At 39.3% G+C, this 16,902-nt stretch overlaps 1 protein-coding gene across 1 annotated transcript in view; it reads left to right on the forward strand.

Moving 5' to 3' along the window:
• LOC106174824 (uncharacterized) overlaps positions 1 to 16,501 on the forward strand; it is a 44,734-nt gene extending 28,233 nt beyond the window's left edge. Inside the window, exon 23 of the mRNA XM_086996033.1 lies at positions 15,548 to 16,501. Within this exon, the coding sequence (XP_086852159.1) occupies positions 15,548 to 15,693 (146 nt within the window). The 3' untranslated portion in view covers positions 15,694 to 16,501. The remainder of the gene's footprint in view (positions 1 to 15,547) is intronic.
• The last annotated feature ends 401 nt before the right edge of the window (positions 16,502 to 16,902 follow it).

The following is a 16,902-nucleotide window of genomic DNA, read 5'->3' on the forward strand; positions in this document are numbered from 1 at the left end:
CCCGGTGGCACCACCAGAATGGTTGGTATACAAAGCTGGAGTTCGATGCTGATTAAAAGTAGTTTGACTCAATTCTAATCTGACTGGAGATGACCCTGGTTCTTCTGCAGCTCTAAGTAGTTTACTGTAATTGACAAATTCACCTCCTAAACTAAACATCTTTCTTTTTCTTGTCACCAACAGCAAAGAAAATGTGAACAAAGTATATGACTATTCCAATGTCAATCAAGCAATTAACTGTGCATACATGAAAAGTAAAAAGATATACACATATTTGTGTCAAGCACGCAGGAAGGCAACTTGCGTCTCTCACGGAAATACACTACTTCTCAAACGAATCTCGTCTGGGCAATCTTGGGTTAAATCGATCAGTAGATAACCGTTTGGTTTTTCTGTTGCCTGTTTGAACACGCCAAGAAAGCCGCTTGCTTCCCCGTACATTTGTGTGGCTAAGGTTCGTACTTGGAGAATATCTCTTGGGTTTTTAAAAAGCACGATATAGTGGCTATTCAAAGAGATTGTTCTGGCTTGCTTTTCCTTTGGAAATAATGTTTGCATTATAAATATTACGCTGACGTTCAAATGATGAGAGCCTTTGGTAAACAAATCGCGTATTCTAATGTCACCCCCCGTTTCTGCGAATAAGTCATCAAAAATGACCAGATTGCTTAGATTTGCATCAAAAAAAGTGCTCAGGTTGAAAGTCAACAGGTATGCCTTTTACAAATTTTATGTTGTTAATGGTGTCTTCCATTTCAGCAAAAACGGGTTGCCAGATCGAATAGAAATAGAATATTTTATCAGGCGGCGGAGATACCATTTCACCGGCGTTTAGCAAAAGACGTTTCACCCAAGCAGTTTTCCCGCATTTTGTCGGTCCAGAAACAATCATCGTACTAGGCGATTTAAACCTCACGTCACCCATGGTGATTACTGACATTTGCAAAGCAAAACGCGACACTTTATAATAGTTTTCTATCACGTGTTTGTTCTCACCTTTGTTTTTTAGCGCTCTGTTCAGAAGACTCAGCCAGCTCACCATCGCTTATAGTTTGGTGTTCAAAGCCTTGCCGTCTTTCGTATTTTTCTAAATGTGCAACCATTTCACTGTCAGAAATACAGCTCTGCCATAATTCTGAGTGATCCATGTCTACACAGTTGCCTACAGGAGTCCCTTACATCTCGGACTTTTTATTATATACAGCGAAACAAAATGAGTCGGCATTTTCTCCATCTTAGTGTGACTTATCAAAACAGAATATTCTAGTTTCGTGACTAAGACTTTTCCAGAAGAAAAAATATTATGTAATAAAATGTTCCAGGCGTGAATATCAGATTAGAGAGAGAATATCCCAAAACCGGTGAAATCCGGCCATGATAGGAAAATTCCAGTTCTATCTTAATACCATGTAACAGAATGTGTCTGATGGATTACAAAAGTAGCTAATCAAATAGATATTATATCACAGAATGTTTCAGTTCCGTGACTCAGCGATTTTCTTCCTGTATATATAGGCCAAAAAACCCACAGATGTGCATAGACTGATCCGAAAGCCATGGCCACATTTCTACCCTTCGGTGCATCATTTTGCGCAACAGTCTGCCATAACCGACATGGCGAGTTACTGGTGGTGTTGACGGACAAGGCGAAATGCAAAATACGATTTAGCTCGATCGTATGGGGCCAGTTCAAAACACACGCAGCAGAACTTGAAGAGGCCTTGCTGAAAGAGCAAGTTTCAACAATTCCTTTCTGCGATGGCTATAACTTGTCTTCAGATGGTTCCGGATCCCCGATTAAGATTAGCTACGCGCTGGGTGATGCCACCCCCACGGTCATTGAAATGGCGTATGCAGATTGGTCGGCGTTTATGCGACTGTTCCGAGAAATCGATGCAAACTTAGATAAGAAGAAAGAAAAAGATGATGCCTCGACGAGCACTTCCGTCATTCGCCTGATTTACGCCTATTTTCTCACGAGGAAAATAGTGCAACTGCGTAGTCAAAATTGTAATGGCTGCGAGATCGAACACCCTAGCCAGCGCCAACATGCCTGCCTTGAACCGGTGTGGTCGATTTCAGTGTATCAGTTTATTGATGATGCATTTCAACATATCCAAAACAGCGTCATACTGCGAGCATACGAGCTGTATTGTTCTACTAAAGGGGTAGCAGATGATCCATACATTTTCGCCATTATTGAGCGCGTTGCTCAAAACCGCGAACAACTTGTACATGAAGTGATTGCAGCAGCTGATGGCTTCCAATGTGCTGAAAACACCTTGAAAAATTGCTATAATCGTATCTATGAACTGTAAAGTAAATGTATTTAATTGTCATATTCAATGCATTATTCAGACTTTACGTGTTAAATCATCCATATATATACTTTAGTGAACCAATATGATTTGGACATTCTTTTTATATTAATAAAGTCATATAAGACACGGAGTATAACAATGAATCAACATAATCATACGTTGCTCGCAACGCCTCACCAAAGACTTTGATAAATAAAAAAAGAAACACTTTTTATGATAAATATTTGTGTTGCTTACTTTACCGCGTCACAATACAAACCTTTGATAACCAGGGTAATGTTTCCACATGCCTAACTGATATACAGTGCTTGTCAAATATTTGATAATGCTTAACACATGCTAGGTCTCGCGCTTGCAAATCCCCTATTATGATAAGACCGCAGACACCCTGTGCGGTCAGCTTGAGTGCGTGGCTGCTTACACCTCATTTTGTACCTCTTTTTTGTGCCATATAGTTACATTGAAATTTTCAGAAAAAGTTGGTTGAACGGTGCATAACATACACAAACCTTTGATAACCAGGGTAATGTTTCCCCATGCCTAACTGATATACAGTGCTTGTCAAATATTTGATAATGCTTAACACATGCTAGGTCTCGCGCTTGCAAATCCCCTATTCTGATAAGAACGCAGACACTCTGTGCGGGCAACTAAGTCAGCTCGCGCATGCAAATCCCCTATTCTGATAAGACCGCAGACACCCTGTGCGGTCAGCTTGAGTGCGTGGCTGCTTACACCTGAATACACCTCATTTTGTGGGATAACATGCAAAACAAATTTTTGAACTGTCTTCAACGCGTAGGAATTTTTACCGAAATTTTCACCAATGTATAATATATAATGACGTAATCATGCCGATGTCTTCAGCCTAGAATATGCGTACATGTAGTAAATGTAATGTTACTGGCCATGGTGAGTACTTTTATCCTCGTCTGTTCCTTGTATTTTAACTATCACTAAAACTTATCACTAAATCACTAAAACTGCGCATGTATTCTATGATAATATGTGACATGTCCCCGAAACATTGGTGAAATCAAATAGAAAAATATCAGCTATAGTAAACATTGGTGAACGCAAACGGAACCAAATATAGAAAAATATCAGCTAAAATAAACGTTCTCGACCTGCCCCTTAGACGTATCGTTAAAAGGACACGTTAGTTTGCTTTGATGTCACGATCTAGACTGGGTTCCCATACCTAGATTGATCTAACAGTATCGATCCATCTCCAAGGTGTTTCTCGCTAAATTGCTTTCAGCTTAAGTGGCTTTGATGTCTGGCACGTTTACTGAAGCTGCTAAACGATAATTAATTACCCCCTAACAGCTTCAGTAGGCGTGACAGACATTTAAGCTGCTGAAGTTTATTGCAATTTAGCAAGAATCCCCTTGGAGATAGATCGGTCTAGTTATAGTTCGATAGGGTCTGGGAACGGTCGCCAAAATTACAAGGCCTGGAAATAAATCCAGCCCAGAAATAGACCTGGCTGTCTGCGGGATTTAGTGAAAGAAGATTGAAGTTATTTCCAACAGAAACTAGACCGAGTTTTATTTTTGTTTTTGTAGACGTTTGGCGACGTGATTTTTGTCGATTTCCGTCATCTCGACGTGAAAATATGGGTCGCTTGTGGAGATTGGCTGTGCTGGGCCTTGCCTTCGTAATGCTCGATGAATTAGGATACGGTTTGTTCATATGCAAATGCTTCCTACAACAGATATTGATCTTATATATAATTTTTTAACGACATTTGTAATGTTCATATAATGTACCTTTGAAAGACCTGAGTACGTTATCTGATCCATTATTTCATTTTTGACGAATCGCCCGGAGGAAGATAGATCGAAACAAATTCTTCCTTTAGTTGGTTATATCTGGGCAACAAAGATCATTAATTCGGTTATGAAATAATTAAATTCACGCATTTGCAATCTGAATATCTGATTCAGGAAAATGCAATGCTGCCTTAGACAGAGACACTTATGCAGAAGTCGTTTGTGGGATAACAGATAAAGGGATTGTTTGGAGGAGCTTCCATAGTTGTGCGGCAGCAGGCATGGGCGTGCCTACAGTTAGCACATTTTTTAGGTAAGCTCGGATGTCTGTATTCTCTGATATAACAGGGGTCTCTAGTAAAGCCTGTTCGAAATTGAAAATTCTCGTAAAAGACCAGTAGGGGCCCCTGCGGTAAGAGAATAGGATGTCTGTGTATTTTGGCGGCAAGGGGAGGTGCGTGGCCACAGTTGCTTGACAGCTGGGAAGGGCGTGGCTTAGTTTTCAATGACAGCTGGCATGGGTGTTCCTCAATAAGTTGTGAGTGTGAGGTGACATTTTGTATTGGTGTCTACCAAGATTTCTCGACCGTGTTACGGAAAGTTTCAACAAACCCGTCTTGTGCTTGGAACAGCTGTTCAATAACAACGAGAGCTTTTTGGTGTAATATCAATACAGATTGATTCAAAGTCACTTTCTTTAGTAACGAATGGCTACAAACTTTTGTTTTAAACTTCAGAAATGGTTGCAAGGATTTGGTGATAAAGTCCCTACCAGACGTAGCTAAAGCTAAACACCTAGCGTGTAAAATCCTGGAGAAAATGGCCAACGAGTGTGTCAGTCTGTACGGGGCGAATGTCTCGGATTGGCGGGTTGAAACCGGATGCACTCTGACCACGCCCCCTTTAACCACGCCCAAGACAGCCACACCCACGCCTATTAGTACTACCATAAAAGCTTTGTCTACCGCTAAACCAAGTGGTAAGTCTGACGATATTTGTATATTTTAAGATGAAAGTAAGTATTAGTCCTTTTGTCGAATGCCCTAGACCAGTAATGTAAGCATTCCTACTCAGCCTGCTAAAACTAGAACTATCAGCCATTTTTGACCTGATGATACTCATGCGACTATTTATTTGTTTATTTTACTTCTCAATTACCAAACATTAATTGTTCGTGCTTTATTATTTAGTCATGTAACGCATTTCTTTCCATATTTCAAAGATAAACATCGTTTTTATCTAGTAAGGAAGCCAATGTTTTACCTAAAAAGAAGTAACCTGCCGTTCATATCTTCCTAGTAATAAATAATTATTTGTTTATGCGCTTTGTCAATTCATTCGGGGAGTGAAAATATGTTAAGTAACACTTTTGAGTTGCTTGGCAATTAATGACAGGCGATATCTTTCTTGATGTTAGCTGAAACTAATGAGCATCTCCACATTGTATGTATACTCTGTAAACCTAAAAGCCATTTGTGTAGTAGTATCGAAGTAGCAAAAAAGCATTAACGCAGTAGTGGTGTGGAGCATATTTGCAGTAGAAATGCAGCTTAGCCTACTGCAATTCTACTCCAGGTTTGTACAGAGAGGAGCATTAATGCAGTAGATTAGCAGCATGATAGAAGCATGTTTCAAATATGCTAATTAGCTCCCAAATCGAAGCAAATTTGAAGCATGTTTGCAGTATGATTGCAGTAGTCTACTGCGCTGGAGTATCTACTGCGTTTTCTTGCGGGGACTTAGGCATCTGTAGTAAAGTTACTGCCAACATATTCATCTGGTTCATCTAAAAGTAAAATAAAATAGGTAAAATATATTGCTCCAAAATGATTTTAAACAATATATCGCGCTAAAAATTAAATATGTTGTGGTGGGCGCTGGTGCCCATGTCAAAATGGATACAGATTACAGTAAAACTTCCCCATACATGCATTAACTACGGAGCTACAAGAGACTATAGCAATAAATGCATTGTGTAATTAATTGTTTAATTTACTATAAAATTTAATAAATAAACCAATATTCGTGTTTATTACAGTGGACTTGCATGATAAAAACATCAACCGCATTAATTGCAGTCACTAAAGTAAAACGAATGTATAAAAAAACAACATACGTGTACTCTTGCCCTCCTTTGAAACCCTTCCAGTCTGCGTCTTCTCTCAGACAGCCTACTACGCGTGCCAAATACGCGGGGTTGTCCATGTATTCTTTGCTTTGCTTTACAATGTTTTTTTTTCCGAGAAGAAAGCGGAAAAAATTCCAGAGAAATAAAAATGTAGCTATTGCCGCCATGTTTCGTACTGCTCGATGCAGCGCATGCGCAATTGCCTAAGCAGGAAGTTGCACCTGGATTTTGGCTTTGCCGATGCGGATTCCACTTTACAGTGTGAACGCAAAACCGAATCGGATTTCCCACGAAAAAACCGGTTTATAGAAATGCGCATTTTTTGGAACTGTAGTGTGAACGGGGTATAAGTGGATATTGCGATAAAGTTCTAAAAGCGTGTGGCATGTGGTTCCCTTAAGAAAAAGTGCATGCATTCAAATACATGTTTATATGCTTGGCTTTTCTAAATTGGCAATTGACATAATCTGGTGAAATATTGTAGTCAATACAGTCACGGTTTGCCTTTTGGTTTTATTGAAAAAAGTATATGGTATTTAAGATTTCTTTCGAAATGCAGTTTAGTTGGTTACAATTCTAAGCAGTCTGTGCTTAGAACGAATGTGGACTAGAAAAGCACTCCAAGAGCGCAGACCTCCGCCAAGGCAGCAATTTTTTTATTATTATTCATTATTGATTGATTATTGATCCAGATCACCACCAAAAACTAATCATCTGTTCTTTGGCCCACTTCCGACAGTTCCTGAAAATTTTAACATAACATAACTTTTTGAGTTATGATGATGACAGACAAACAAGCAGGGGTGAAAACTACCTCCTTGGCGGAGGTAATTAGTCGTTTTGTTAAACAGGGCGTTAAGGGATGCGAATGCGGCGGAATAGTTGATTGTGGTGTCCTATACAGATCGTGAATTTTTTGTAAGACTCTTCAACATAGATATGTAGTTACACCGCCCGTTCGCTAGGCACCTGTTTGCGATGAGGCATACCAGATGATTGTATTCCAAAGTGAAGTTATGTGTCTATTGGACCGAAAGACTCGACTGAAGGAGTTTTTGAGAGTTCCATTCTATCATCTTTCTGTACCAGCTTTCGCCTTTAAACTGTGTTGCTAACTGGTAAAAGAAATTGTATTTGTTGTACCTTTACGATTCTTCTTTTACAGAATGTGGGAAGGATGTCAAAGCGGACGTTCTGTTCGTCATTGATGAATCGAGAAGCGTAGGGCCTATCAATTTTGAAAAAGTGAAGAAGTTTTTAGCAGATTTGGTTCTTCAGTTACCCGTGGCGCAAGACAAGATCAGGGTTGGAGTTCTCAGTTTTACCCAAATTGTACACCCTCGTATTTCCTTGAACGAATTCGACAAACCACGTGACGTTGCAGACGCCATTTTGAACATGAGTTATCATGGCCGCCGGACAAACATTGCGGCGGCTTTGTGGTATGCTCAACAGGTAACGTATCAAAATTCCTGAGCAACCGGAACAACTTTGTCTTAACGGGTTTCATTTATTCATTTTATTATTATTATTATTATTATTATTAATAATAATAATTCATCTGCCAAATTATGTAATAATTCAATTATGCTATTGATATGACGAAGCAAGTTACCTAATAAACAATATCTATAATTGGATAATCTTTAATTGACAAATGACTGTTATTGTTGACTAAAATGCTGAAAAAATGTTTGTGTGTGAGTATGTGAATGCCAATCTGAGATGAAAAGTTATACAATTACTTATATGGCTCACTACAAAATTGATTGGAGAAACTAAAGTACATACCTTTTTTTCTTTACTAGACCTCTTTTTCCAAAGCTTCAGGGGACAGAAGCACAGCGCCTAATTTGTTGTTCCTGTTTACCGATGGGAGGTCGAGACAGCGCCAAATATCTGCGGCAGCAAATGCCACCAAAGCTGGAATAGAGGTGCGTTTAAATTGCAAAGGCGAATGAGCCCCCCCCCCCCCCCCCAACCCCGGGGTGGGGGTGCTTTGTCTTCTCAATCGTGTCAACTATGAGCACAGAAAGCAGGAGGTCAGCCCCCAGAGTTAAATTTTGTTTTCTTCACACCTGAAATAAAACATGTATTATGAATAAAGAAACACACCCAAATTTCATACTGGAGACTTATGTACAGTGTCTCAACATTCCGTCTACGTGTATCTTGTAGACTTCAACAGGAAACCAAGATAACAGTCATGGTATAGAGGTGCGTTTTAATTGCAAAGGCGTATGACCCCTCTTCTCAATCTTGTCATCCATGAGCACAGAAAGCAAGGAGTTTAAAGAGGATACACATACAATCATCGTCACTGTTTTTTTTTTCTTCTGTAAGATCAGCCCCCAATTAAAATTTTGTTTTCTTCACACCTGAAATAGAACATGTACTATGAATAAAGAAAGACACCTAAATCTCATACTGGAGACTTATGTACGGTGTAGGTCATATATTTCAACATTCCGTCTACCTGTGTCTAGTAGACTTCAACAGGAAACCAAGATAATGGTCACTGTTGTACCTAATAAACCCCATAACCAACATTTAAAAAAGAATAGCGCCTGAAACGAATGACACTTTTACTTCCAGATATATTCCATAGGCATTGGTAGGAGTACAGAGTGCCTTTAAATTTTGGCACTCATTTAAGAGAATACACCCCATAATGAATACTTAAAAAAGAATAACGTCTGAAACATATTGCACTTTCAGATATTTACTATAGGCATTGGAAGTAACGTGTCGATTCCGCAAATTACACAGCTTGCTAGCGAACCAAAGATCGACCACGTGTTTACAGTGGCGGGATTTGACGCTCTGACGACAATTAAGAGCACACTGGGAGCAAAGTTTTGCGCTGTTAAAGGTGGGTCAACCGAGATATTCCAAAATAGTAACATAAAATGAACGGTTCCGTCTTTGGTGTAAATATATAAAATTTTATCTCATATGTGATATGTTTGGAATATTTTCCTCACTCCACAGCGAAAAAATGTAACTCCGACAAAGAATATCAGACTAACGTCACTGAGTGTCAACCCACGTGTCCGGGAGCCCCTCAGAACTGCGGCGACCCGACTAAGATGGTGCCAGAATCTTGTGTGTGTAAACCGGGCACAATTCTGGACGGCACTGATTGCATTAAGCCAGCTAGCTGTGTGCCTAAATGCTGGGATAACGGGAATGCGTATCAGGTAGGTTCCCTTTTAGTACAATGTTTGTTTTGGTTTAAATCTCCTCCGAAAATAATACAATTTTCCAATTACGTTGCAGTGTAACATTTGCTACATTTTCAAAGTAATATGATGTTTGCGCATGCAATCAAGGGTGGGCCTTTTGGTTTATTTTAGGTCGCATTGGGGCCATTCAGAATAGATGATCCGAGGACTAACTGATCCGCTGGCTAAATATGGCCTTTAAATGCGATACCGCTAACTCCATGATGGTCTCCCCGCCTCTAGACGCGCCGTCCATGCTGGAGCCTAGCAATTAAACCTCAGAGCCAACATTTAATCCGTTTAATGGCGTGTGTTGAGGAGAGGACACTATCATGGAATTATTCTGCGGCGTAATTACTGGCAGCGCGAGCCAGTTACTATAAGTTACTTTAAGTAACTGGTGTAGAGCCGCATTTTGCAACCGACCGCATTTTGCAACCGGTTGCAAAATGCGTTCAGTTGCAAAATGCGGTCCTACTAAGTAGAGCCGCATTTTGCAACTGAACGCATTTTGCAACTGCAACGCATTTTGCAACCAAAGAAAATCGTGAAAACGCATTTTGCAACTGCAACGCATTTTGCAACCAGGATTTTTTTCTAAGTCCCTGAAACAGCTTGAAGTACGAGACAGGTAGAATTGGAGTGGGGACGGGTTTGCTTCAACTATGTAAGCTGAAACTGGCCAGGCTGCCCCTGGGGTGGACGAAAATATAAAACTAATTGCACATTGTAATTTCCTAAACCATTAGAGTTAGGAACTCTAAACGTCAATAAACATTTTGTAAGGCATGTGCATGGGACTTCGGATTTTTTGTTTTTGTTTTTTTTTTTAAATTGGGGGTGTGGCCGTCCCTAGGGGTGGTTGATTGTACTTTTTACTTCGTATTTTTCTCCTATCTACCCTTATATCTTCAGAATTGGGAAATAGAAACGTTGGGGATTAATACACTATCGTAAGAAATGTGCATGGGCACTTCGGAAATTTATTGTGACATGGGTGTGGTTGTCCCTGGGGATGGTTGAGTCTAATTTTACAACGTATTTTCTGCTATCTGCCCATTGTATCGGCCATTTGAGTTAAAGCAAGAAACGTAGCTACAGCATAATTTGGGACGTTGAATGGCATTTAATTTTTTTGACTGAGGGTGTGGTCCTGGGGGTGGTTGAATACAATTAGACGTTGTATTTTCTGCTATCTACCTTTAGACCATATAATTCAGGAACGGAAGGCTATGGGAATTGAAAACATGTCTTTAGGGATATGGATCCTTCTGGGGTATTGATGGGTGTGGCCGTCCCTGGGGGTGTTTGATTCTATTTTTTGCACCGTTACTTCTACTATCTACCCTTAGAGTTAGGAACATGATTGATAATGAATGTACATGGGTCTTTGAGGAATGTAGAGAACAGCAGCGGCGCACATAGCACTAAACGGACTTACAGTCGTAGGCATGAATATAGGTCAAGGAATCCAGTTAAAGCTGTCCTTTCGACCCATGCCAACCATAAGGCCCTACACACTCAGAAACCCTGGCGTTCAATTAGCCGTTGTGTCTTAATACAAAACAAATATGTTAATTAATCATAAATAGTAATTAGCATGTGTGTTGCTCTACAGAGGCTATGCCTGAAAGTATGGGGTCTTGCATGGGTTTTTAATTAACTTGACCTATATTCAAGCATACCGCTGAAGGTCTGTTATTAAGTGCCGTCTGCTGCGTTCTTTGCATTCCCCTTCTTCTTAACTCGAAGGCAGCTTTCAGATTCATACATCCTACTAGCTGGGTCGGTCCAACTCTGCAGGGGATCTCACTTAAGTGGAATCAGTGGAATCAGCTTAATTGTCTGACATACCACCAATCACCCCATCCCCTGAGGGACAATCACACCCAAAGTCACACTAAAATTCCCCTGTACCCATGCACCAAAGACTCCTGCTCCTAACTCGAATGGTCGAGAAGGAGATGAAAGAAATTACGGTGAAAATATTACAGTCAAGTAACTATCCCCAGGGACGGCCACTCCACAAGTGACCAAAAAGTCCGATGTGCCCAAGCACATCTCTAACGATCTCAACCACCCCCAGGGACAACTACACCCCAAGTCACAAAAAATCTGGAGTGCCTACGCACATTTCTTACGATGGTATTAATCCCCAACGCTTTTATTTCCTAATTCTAAAGATATAAGGGTAGATAACAGAAAATACAATGTAAAATTACAATCAACCACCCCTAGGGACGGCCACACCCCTATGTGCATGCCTAACAATATCTTTATTATTCCCTGACGTTTCAACCTCCTAACTCTAATGGTTTAGGAAATTACAATGTGAAATAAGTTTTATATTATCGTCCTCCCCAGGGGCAGCCTGGCCAGTTTCAGCATACATAGTCGAAGCAAACCGTCCCCACTCCAATTATACCGTAGCCTACCTGTCTCGTACTTCAAGCTGTTTCAGGGACTTAGAAAAAAATCCTGGTTGCAAAATGCGTTGCAGTTGCAAAATGCGTTTTCACGATTTTCTTTGGTTGCAAAATGCGTTGCAGTTGCAAAATGCGTTCAGTTGCAAAATGCGGATCTACTAAGTAGGACCGCATTTTGCAACTGAACGCATTTTGCAACCGGTTGCAAAATGCGGTCGGTTGCAAAATGCGGCTCTACACTGGTTCGCGCTGCCAGTAATTACGCCGCGGAATATTCAGGGCACAGACCATGATCATAAGATACCGCGAATAGAAAATAGATTTTTAGAAAATAGACTTTCCATGTGAACGAAGCCTAAAAGTGCCCCAAGACCCCTGGTAAAGGGAACTGAAGCCTTTGATACATGTACCCTCTTACACGATTCATGACTTTCGGACCCGCATGTGTTCTTGGGGGCGATTAGTTTCATCGATTATTTATTTATTTATTTATTTATTTATTTATTTATTTATCTGTTTGTTTACTGTAAAGGACATGAATACCAAGTGGTTTCTTAAGGGACTTCACTTGTTTCTTAACCAATGAGACGTCTTTCTTTACTTTATTTTTAGTATACAAAAGACAGTTAAAGAAACTATTTCGACTAATGTAAAGTATGTTCATTTATTCAAAGGTTGGGGACCAGCTTTTAATCGACAACTGCAAGACAGAAATAACCTGCAATCTGGTCAACGGGAAGGCTTCTCTCTCCAAGAAAGCCGTGTCTTGCTCACCACCGCCATCTGCCGAGTGTAAGACCGCCAATGGGACCAGACAGTGTGTGTGCTTGCCAGGTTATACCGGCGATGGATACAGCTGTTTACGTAAGCATCTTAATGTTTTTTTTTTTTTGTTTTTTTTTGCTTTAATAGCTGGCTTGCTCGTAATTTGCTGTCTAGGTCAGTTCTATATGTAAAGCGGCCCAAACTGGCATATACCTGGGCTAGATCAAAAATGAAAGGCAGCAGTTACTTGCACTGAATCAGTCATGATACATTTAGGCCCTATATTCCAAGCCAATGCTGTATACATGCAGAAATATATATAATATGAGCATAGGCCCCCTGTTGTATAGCTTTTAATTGTTCTTGTATAGCTTTATTTTAATTAATAGAAACGTCACCAATTTATTTAATTGTACTTTTTCCTGTTCCGATACAATAATTTTCGTTTTGTTCCGTCCAATGTCAATGTTACGTTGTCCGTAGATGTGGTGTAAACTTTTTCAAGTTCAATTGTCGCTCTTATTACTATTCTAGCCAAGAAAACTGACCCGTGCAAGTCGTATCCATGTCAGAACAACGGGACTTGTCGTCCCATGGGCGGGCCCGACTTTGCGTGTATTTGTGCTCCGGGTTAGTTGACATTTTTATTCATCCCACGTGATGTCTCAACTAACACAGTTTTAACATTTGACGCGCAGTCACACCTAACACAATATCAAACACAATGCGCTTTCACATCTAATACAATGTTAAATACAATGCGCTATCTTACCTAACACAATGTCAAATACAATTTTCTGTCATATATACAACTAACACAGTGTCACCCTAAGCACGATCGCTTTATATGACATTCGCTTATATAGTTTAATGTATTTTATTATAGACCTTCTTTAATGATGATCTGTAACAAATTGCGTAACATCACACTTAAAGGGATAATAACTCTTCTTACGAGGTCTATATTTCACAATAAAAACATTGTGAATAACTCACAGAAATATAATATATTCTGTTCTACGACAAAAAACAGCAGTTATAGCTATTATTCTGATATCTGAGCGTCTTTAGACCACATGACCTCCATTGATGGCTATACTCTGTTATGATCTCTTAAGAGATTTAAACAAAAAATCCAAACTTTTTAGAAAAAAACCAGGGACTAACTTTGAATGTAAAAATGGATTCATTAACCATTGGTAAGAATGGGAAAATTGTTGTTTACTCCAGGAAAATTCATTTTTTGGCCTAAACGAAGAGTTATTATCCTTTTAACAGAAGCAGTTTTTCGACAAATGATATGATTAAAGATATATGTGGTATTTTTTATGATTGTATGACTGTTTTTTATATATTCGTTTGTTTCTTCATTTATTAATTTTTTGGTTTGTTATCAGGATACTCTGGCAAGTTCTGCCACAAGCGAAATCCGTGTCCCACCAATCCCTGTAAAAATGGCGGAATTTGCAAAGAGGACGCCACCAAATCCAAGTAAGAACTTATATTAGTTATAAACAGTATAACCAGTTCGAATTCGACGAAAGTGCAAAGTTTGTTTTTTTTTTTTTTTTGAAAAAATTTTTTTGAAAATTTTTTTAGACTGAGTTATGCATTTGAAAACCAAAACGGCATTTGAACATTAGCAGGTGAAGCAGAATTTAGAAAAAAATATTCGAAAAATATTAAAAGATGCTTAGCCAAAATATGAATTTTGTCGATTAATAGTTACGTCATTCTGTATTAGCCGCTTTACAAAATCTTTCAGATGAATTCAAATTTGAAAAAATCTACAACTCTCTGTCTTTGAACATTTTTATCTTATTTTTATAGTCTAGCGATTATGTGATCATGGTTTCATATGGTTTTCATTGAAATTCCAGGGGATTTTCTTGTGAGTGTAAGCCTCACGAACCCTGGACCGGGGAACTCTGTGACGTAGACAAGTGCGTCAGCATGGGCTTCACCTGCAAAAATGGAGGCTCGTGCATGTGGAACGGCGGCAATGGATTTATTTGTAAATGTGGGCCAGGTATGTAGTTCTGAATACAACATATAAGAAATCTGATGTTTTTGTGATATATTGATTAAATTCATATGCGACGTCATTTTAAATGCTATTTTCCATTCAGAAAAGGCCCATAGTGGCTGATAGACTAATTCTGTTTGTCTTGTATGTGCCTTGTAATGTCATTTGCAGTGTTCTGAGAAAACACAGAGAAGTTAGGCATTCACATATTACATCAGTGAATAGGCTTGCTATCGGCAGAGTTGAACTATTTGGAACAGCTAAAACTCGTGCAATTAAATATGGACATGTAAAACTTGAAACCTCCATATCTGTAGATTCGAGCGTGAAATTAACGATTTTCAATAGTGACGCATTTTACAATTAAGAAATAATTAAATTTAACCATTCCTGTAGAGATGGGCGGTATTGGGGAGTATAATTGTAGTAGCTGAGATCCAACAGAATATGTACGACAACTGAAAAAAAGCTTGGTTAATGGACTTAAACGATTTGAATTCATATTTTGTATTTGAAGTTATGTAATTTAGGAATTCAACTAACAATATAAATAGCCTTCAATCAAAGTTGGAATGTTATTCAACCTTAAATGTTTTGATCCTTAAACATTCCATATAAAAGGCATCATAGAGCGATGTGGAAGATGGGTGTTATTTGAAAATTCACTCTCTTTGAAAAGTTTCTGGTCATACGTTTTATTATAATTATTATTATAGTTTGAAAGTTTGATTTCGTTAGTCACTGTTTTTGTTCTTGTTTTATTTATTTATTTATTCATTCATTTATTGTAGCATTGCAGCCCATTCAAATAAAACACTTATGCACAGGGTCGTCATTGTGTAATACTGTACGTAACATCATAAACCTCCCCGTGTTCTTCAGGGTACCAAGGCAGGGACTGCGGCGTGGACATTAACGAGTGTGATAGCTGGCCTTGTTGGAACGGCGTCTGCGTCGACCTGGTCAACGGATACAAGTGCAACTGCGACCCTGGGTACACCGGCGTGAACTGTGACCAAGGTCCTTAGGGACCAGACCCTAACGTACTAGCCATGGAACGATCTAACTCCTAAGGGATTCTACCTAAATTGCAATCAACTTAAGCGGCTTAGATGTCTGTCACGCCTACTGAAGCTGCTAGAGGGTAATTAATTAGCGTTTAGCAGCCTCAGTAGGCGTGCCAGACAACTAAGCCGCTTAAGCTGAAAGCAATTTAACGAGAAACCTCTCGGAGATGGATCAAACTTGGAACCTAGTCTTAGAGTTTAAGTAGTGGCTTTAAGACGCAACATTGAAATGATTCGTTATTTGCTCTCCCTTCGAGAATCGATCTGTAGTATAGGGTAGATGATTCGTGATGTGCTTTTTAAAAATCGTTATATTTTTCCGCTACGTGTTGAAATTGATCTGCAGCAAAAAAAAAAAAGATTTTATAGTGGAACAAATTTGGCTTTTTCTTTTAATTTTTTTGTTCATTTTCTACGTCTTACTTGAAAATCCAATTCCGTAACGAACCAAATGATGTACACTGACCTTTTTCGCCATTTGCTTCACTGGATTTAGAATTAAGTTCTTATTTCAACAATTAGAATCAAAACTGCGTTTCATGATTTAGAATGAAACTAATATGGAATTTATCTAGAAAATTACACCGGGAAATGCCATTTGTTCGATTGTTTATACATCTTTCACAAAAAATACTGTTTTCAATATATTTGTTTTACATGGTTACACCAAATGCTAATGTTTTTAATGAAGTAGCTCGTAAACATATTGTACTCAAGCAATACGCTTCAATTTTGCAATGAACTATCAATAAACCAGTGCCCACGGAAACACTTCTTATTGGTGTTAATTTCATTTTTATTTCTGTTCGAACTCCAGTGACCTCTCTCTCTCTCTCTCTCTCTCACCCCCCCCCCACACACACACACACAGATGCACCAGGCCGTAGCCAGCAATTGCAACAGGTAAAGGGGGGTTTCAAAAAATGTGCCCCCCTTTTTTCATGAAACCTTAGTTTACCCAGAGTAGACCTTTGACCAGCGAAAAAGGGGGATTTTTTCAAACCCCTAGACCCCCCCCCCTCCCGGCCACGAGCCTGTGCGCACACGTGTACAAACGCCGGGGCCCTCTATTACACCTCTTTTAGCACCACTAAGCACCTCGCTAACACAAGTATTGAATACCGACCAAACACAAACATTACGCCGTCGTTCACAAATATTGATTATTGT

This window comes from Lingula anatina, chromosome 9 (assembly GCF_051362555.1).
Source record: "Lingula anatina isolate TDL-2025a chromosome 9, LinAna3.0, whole genome shotgun sequence".
In the NCBI taxonomy this organism is placed as follows: Eukaryota; Metazoa; Brachiopoda; class Lingulata; order Lingulida; family Lingulidae; genus Lingula; species Lingula anatina.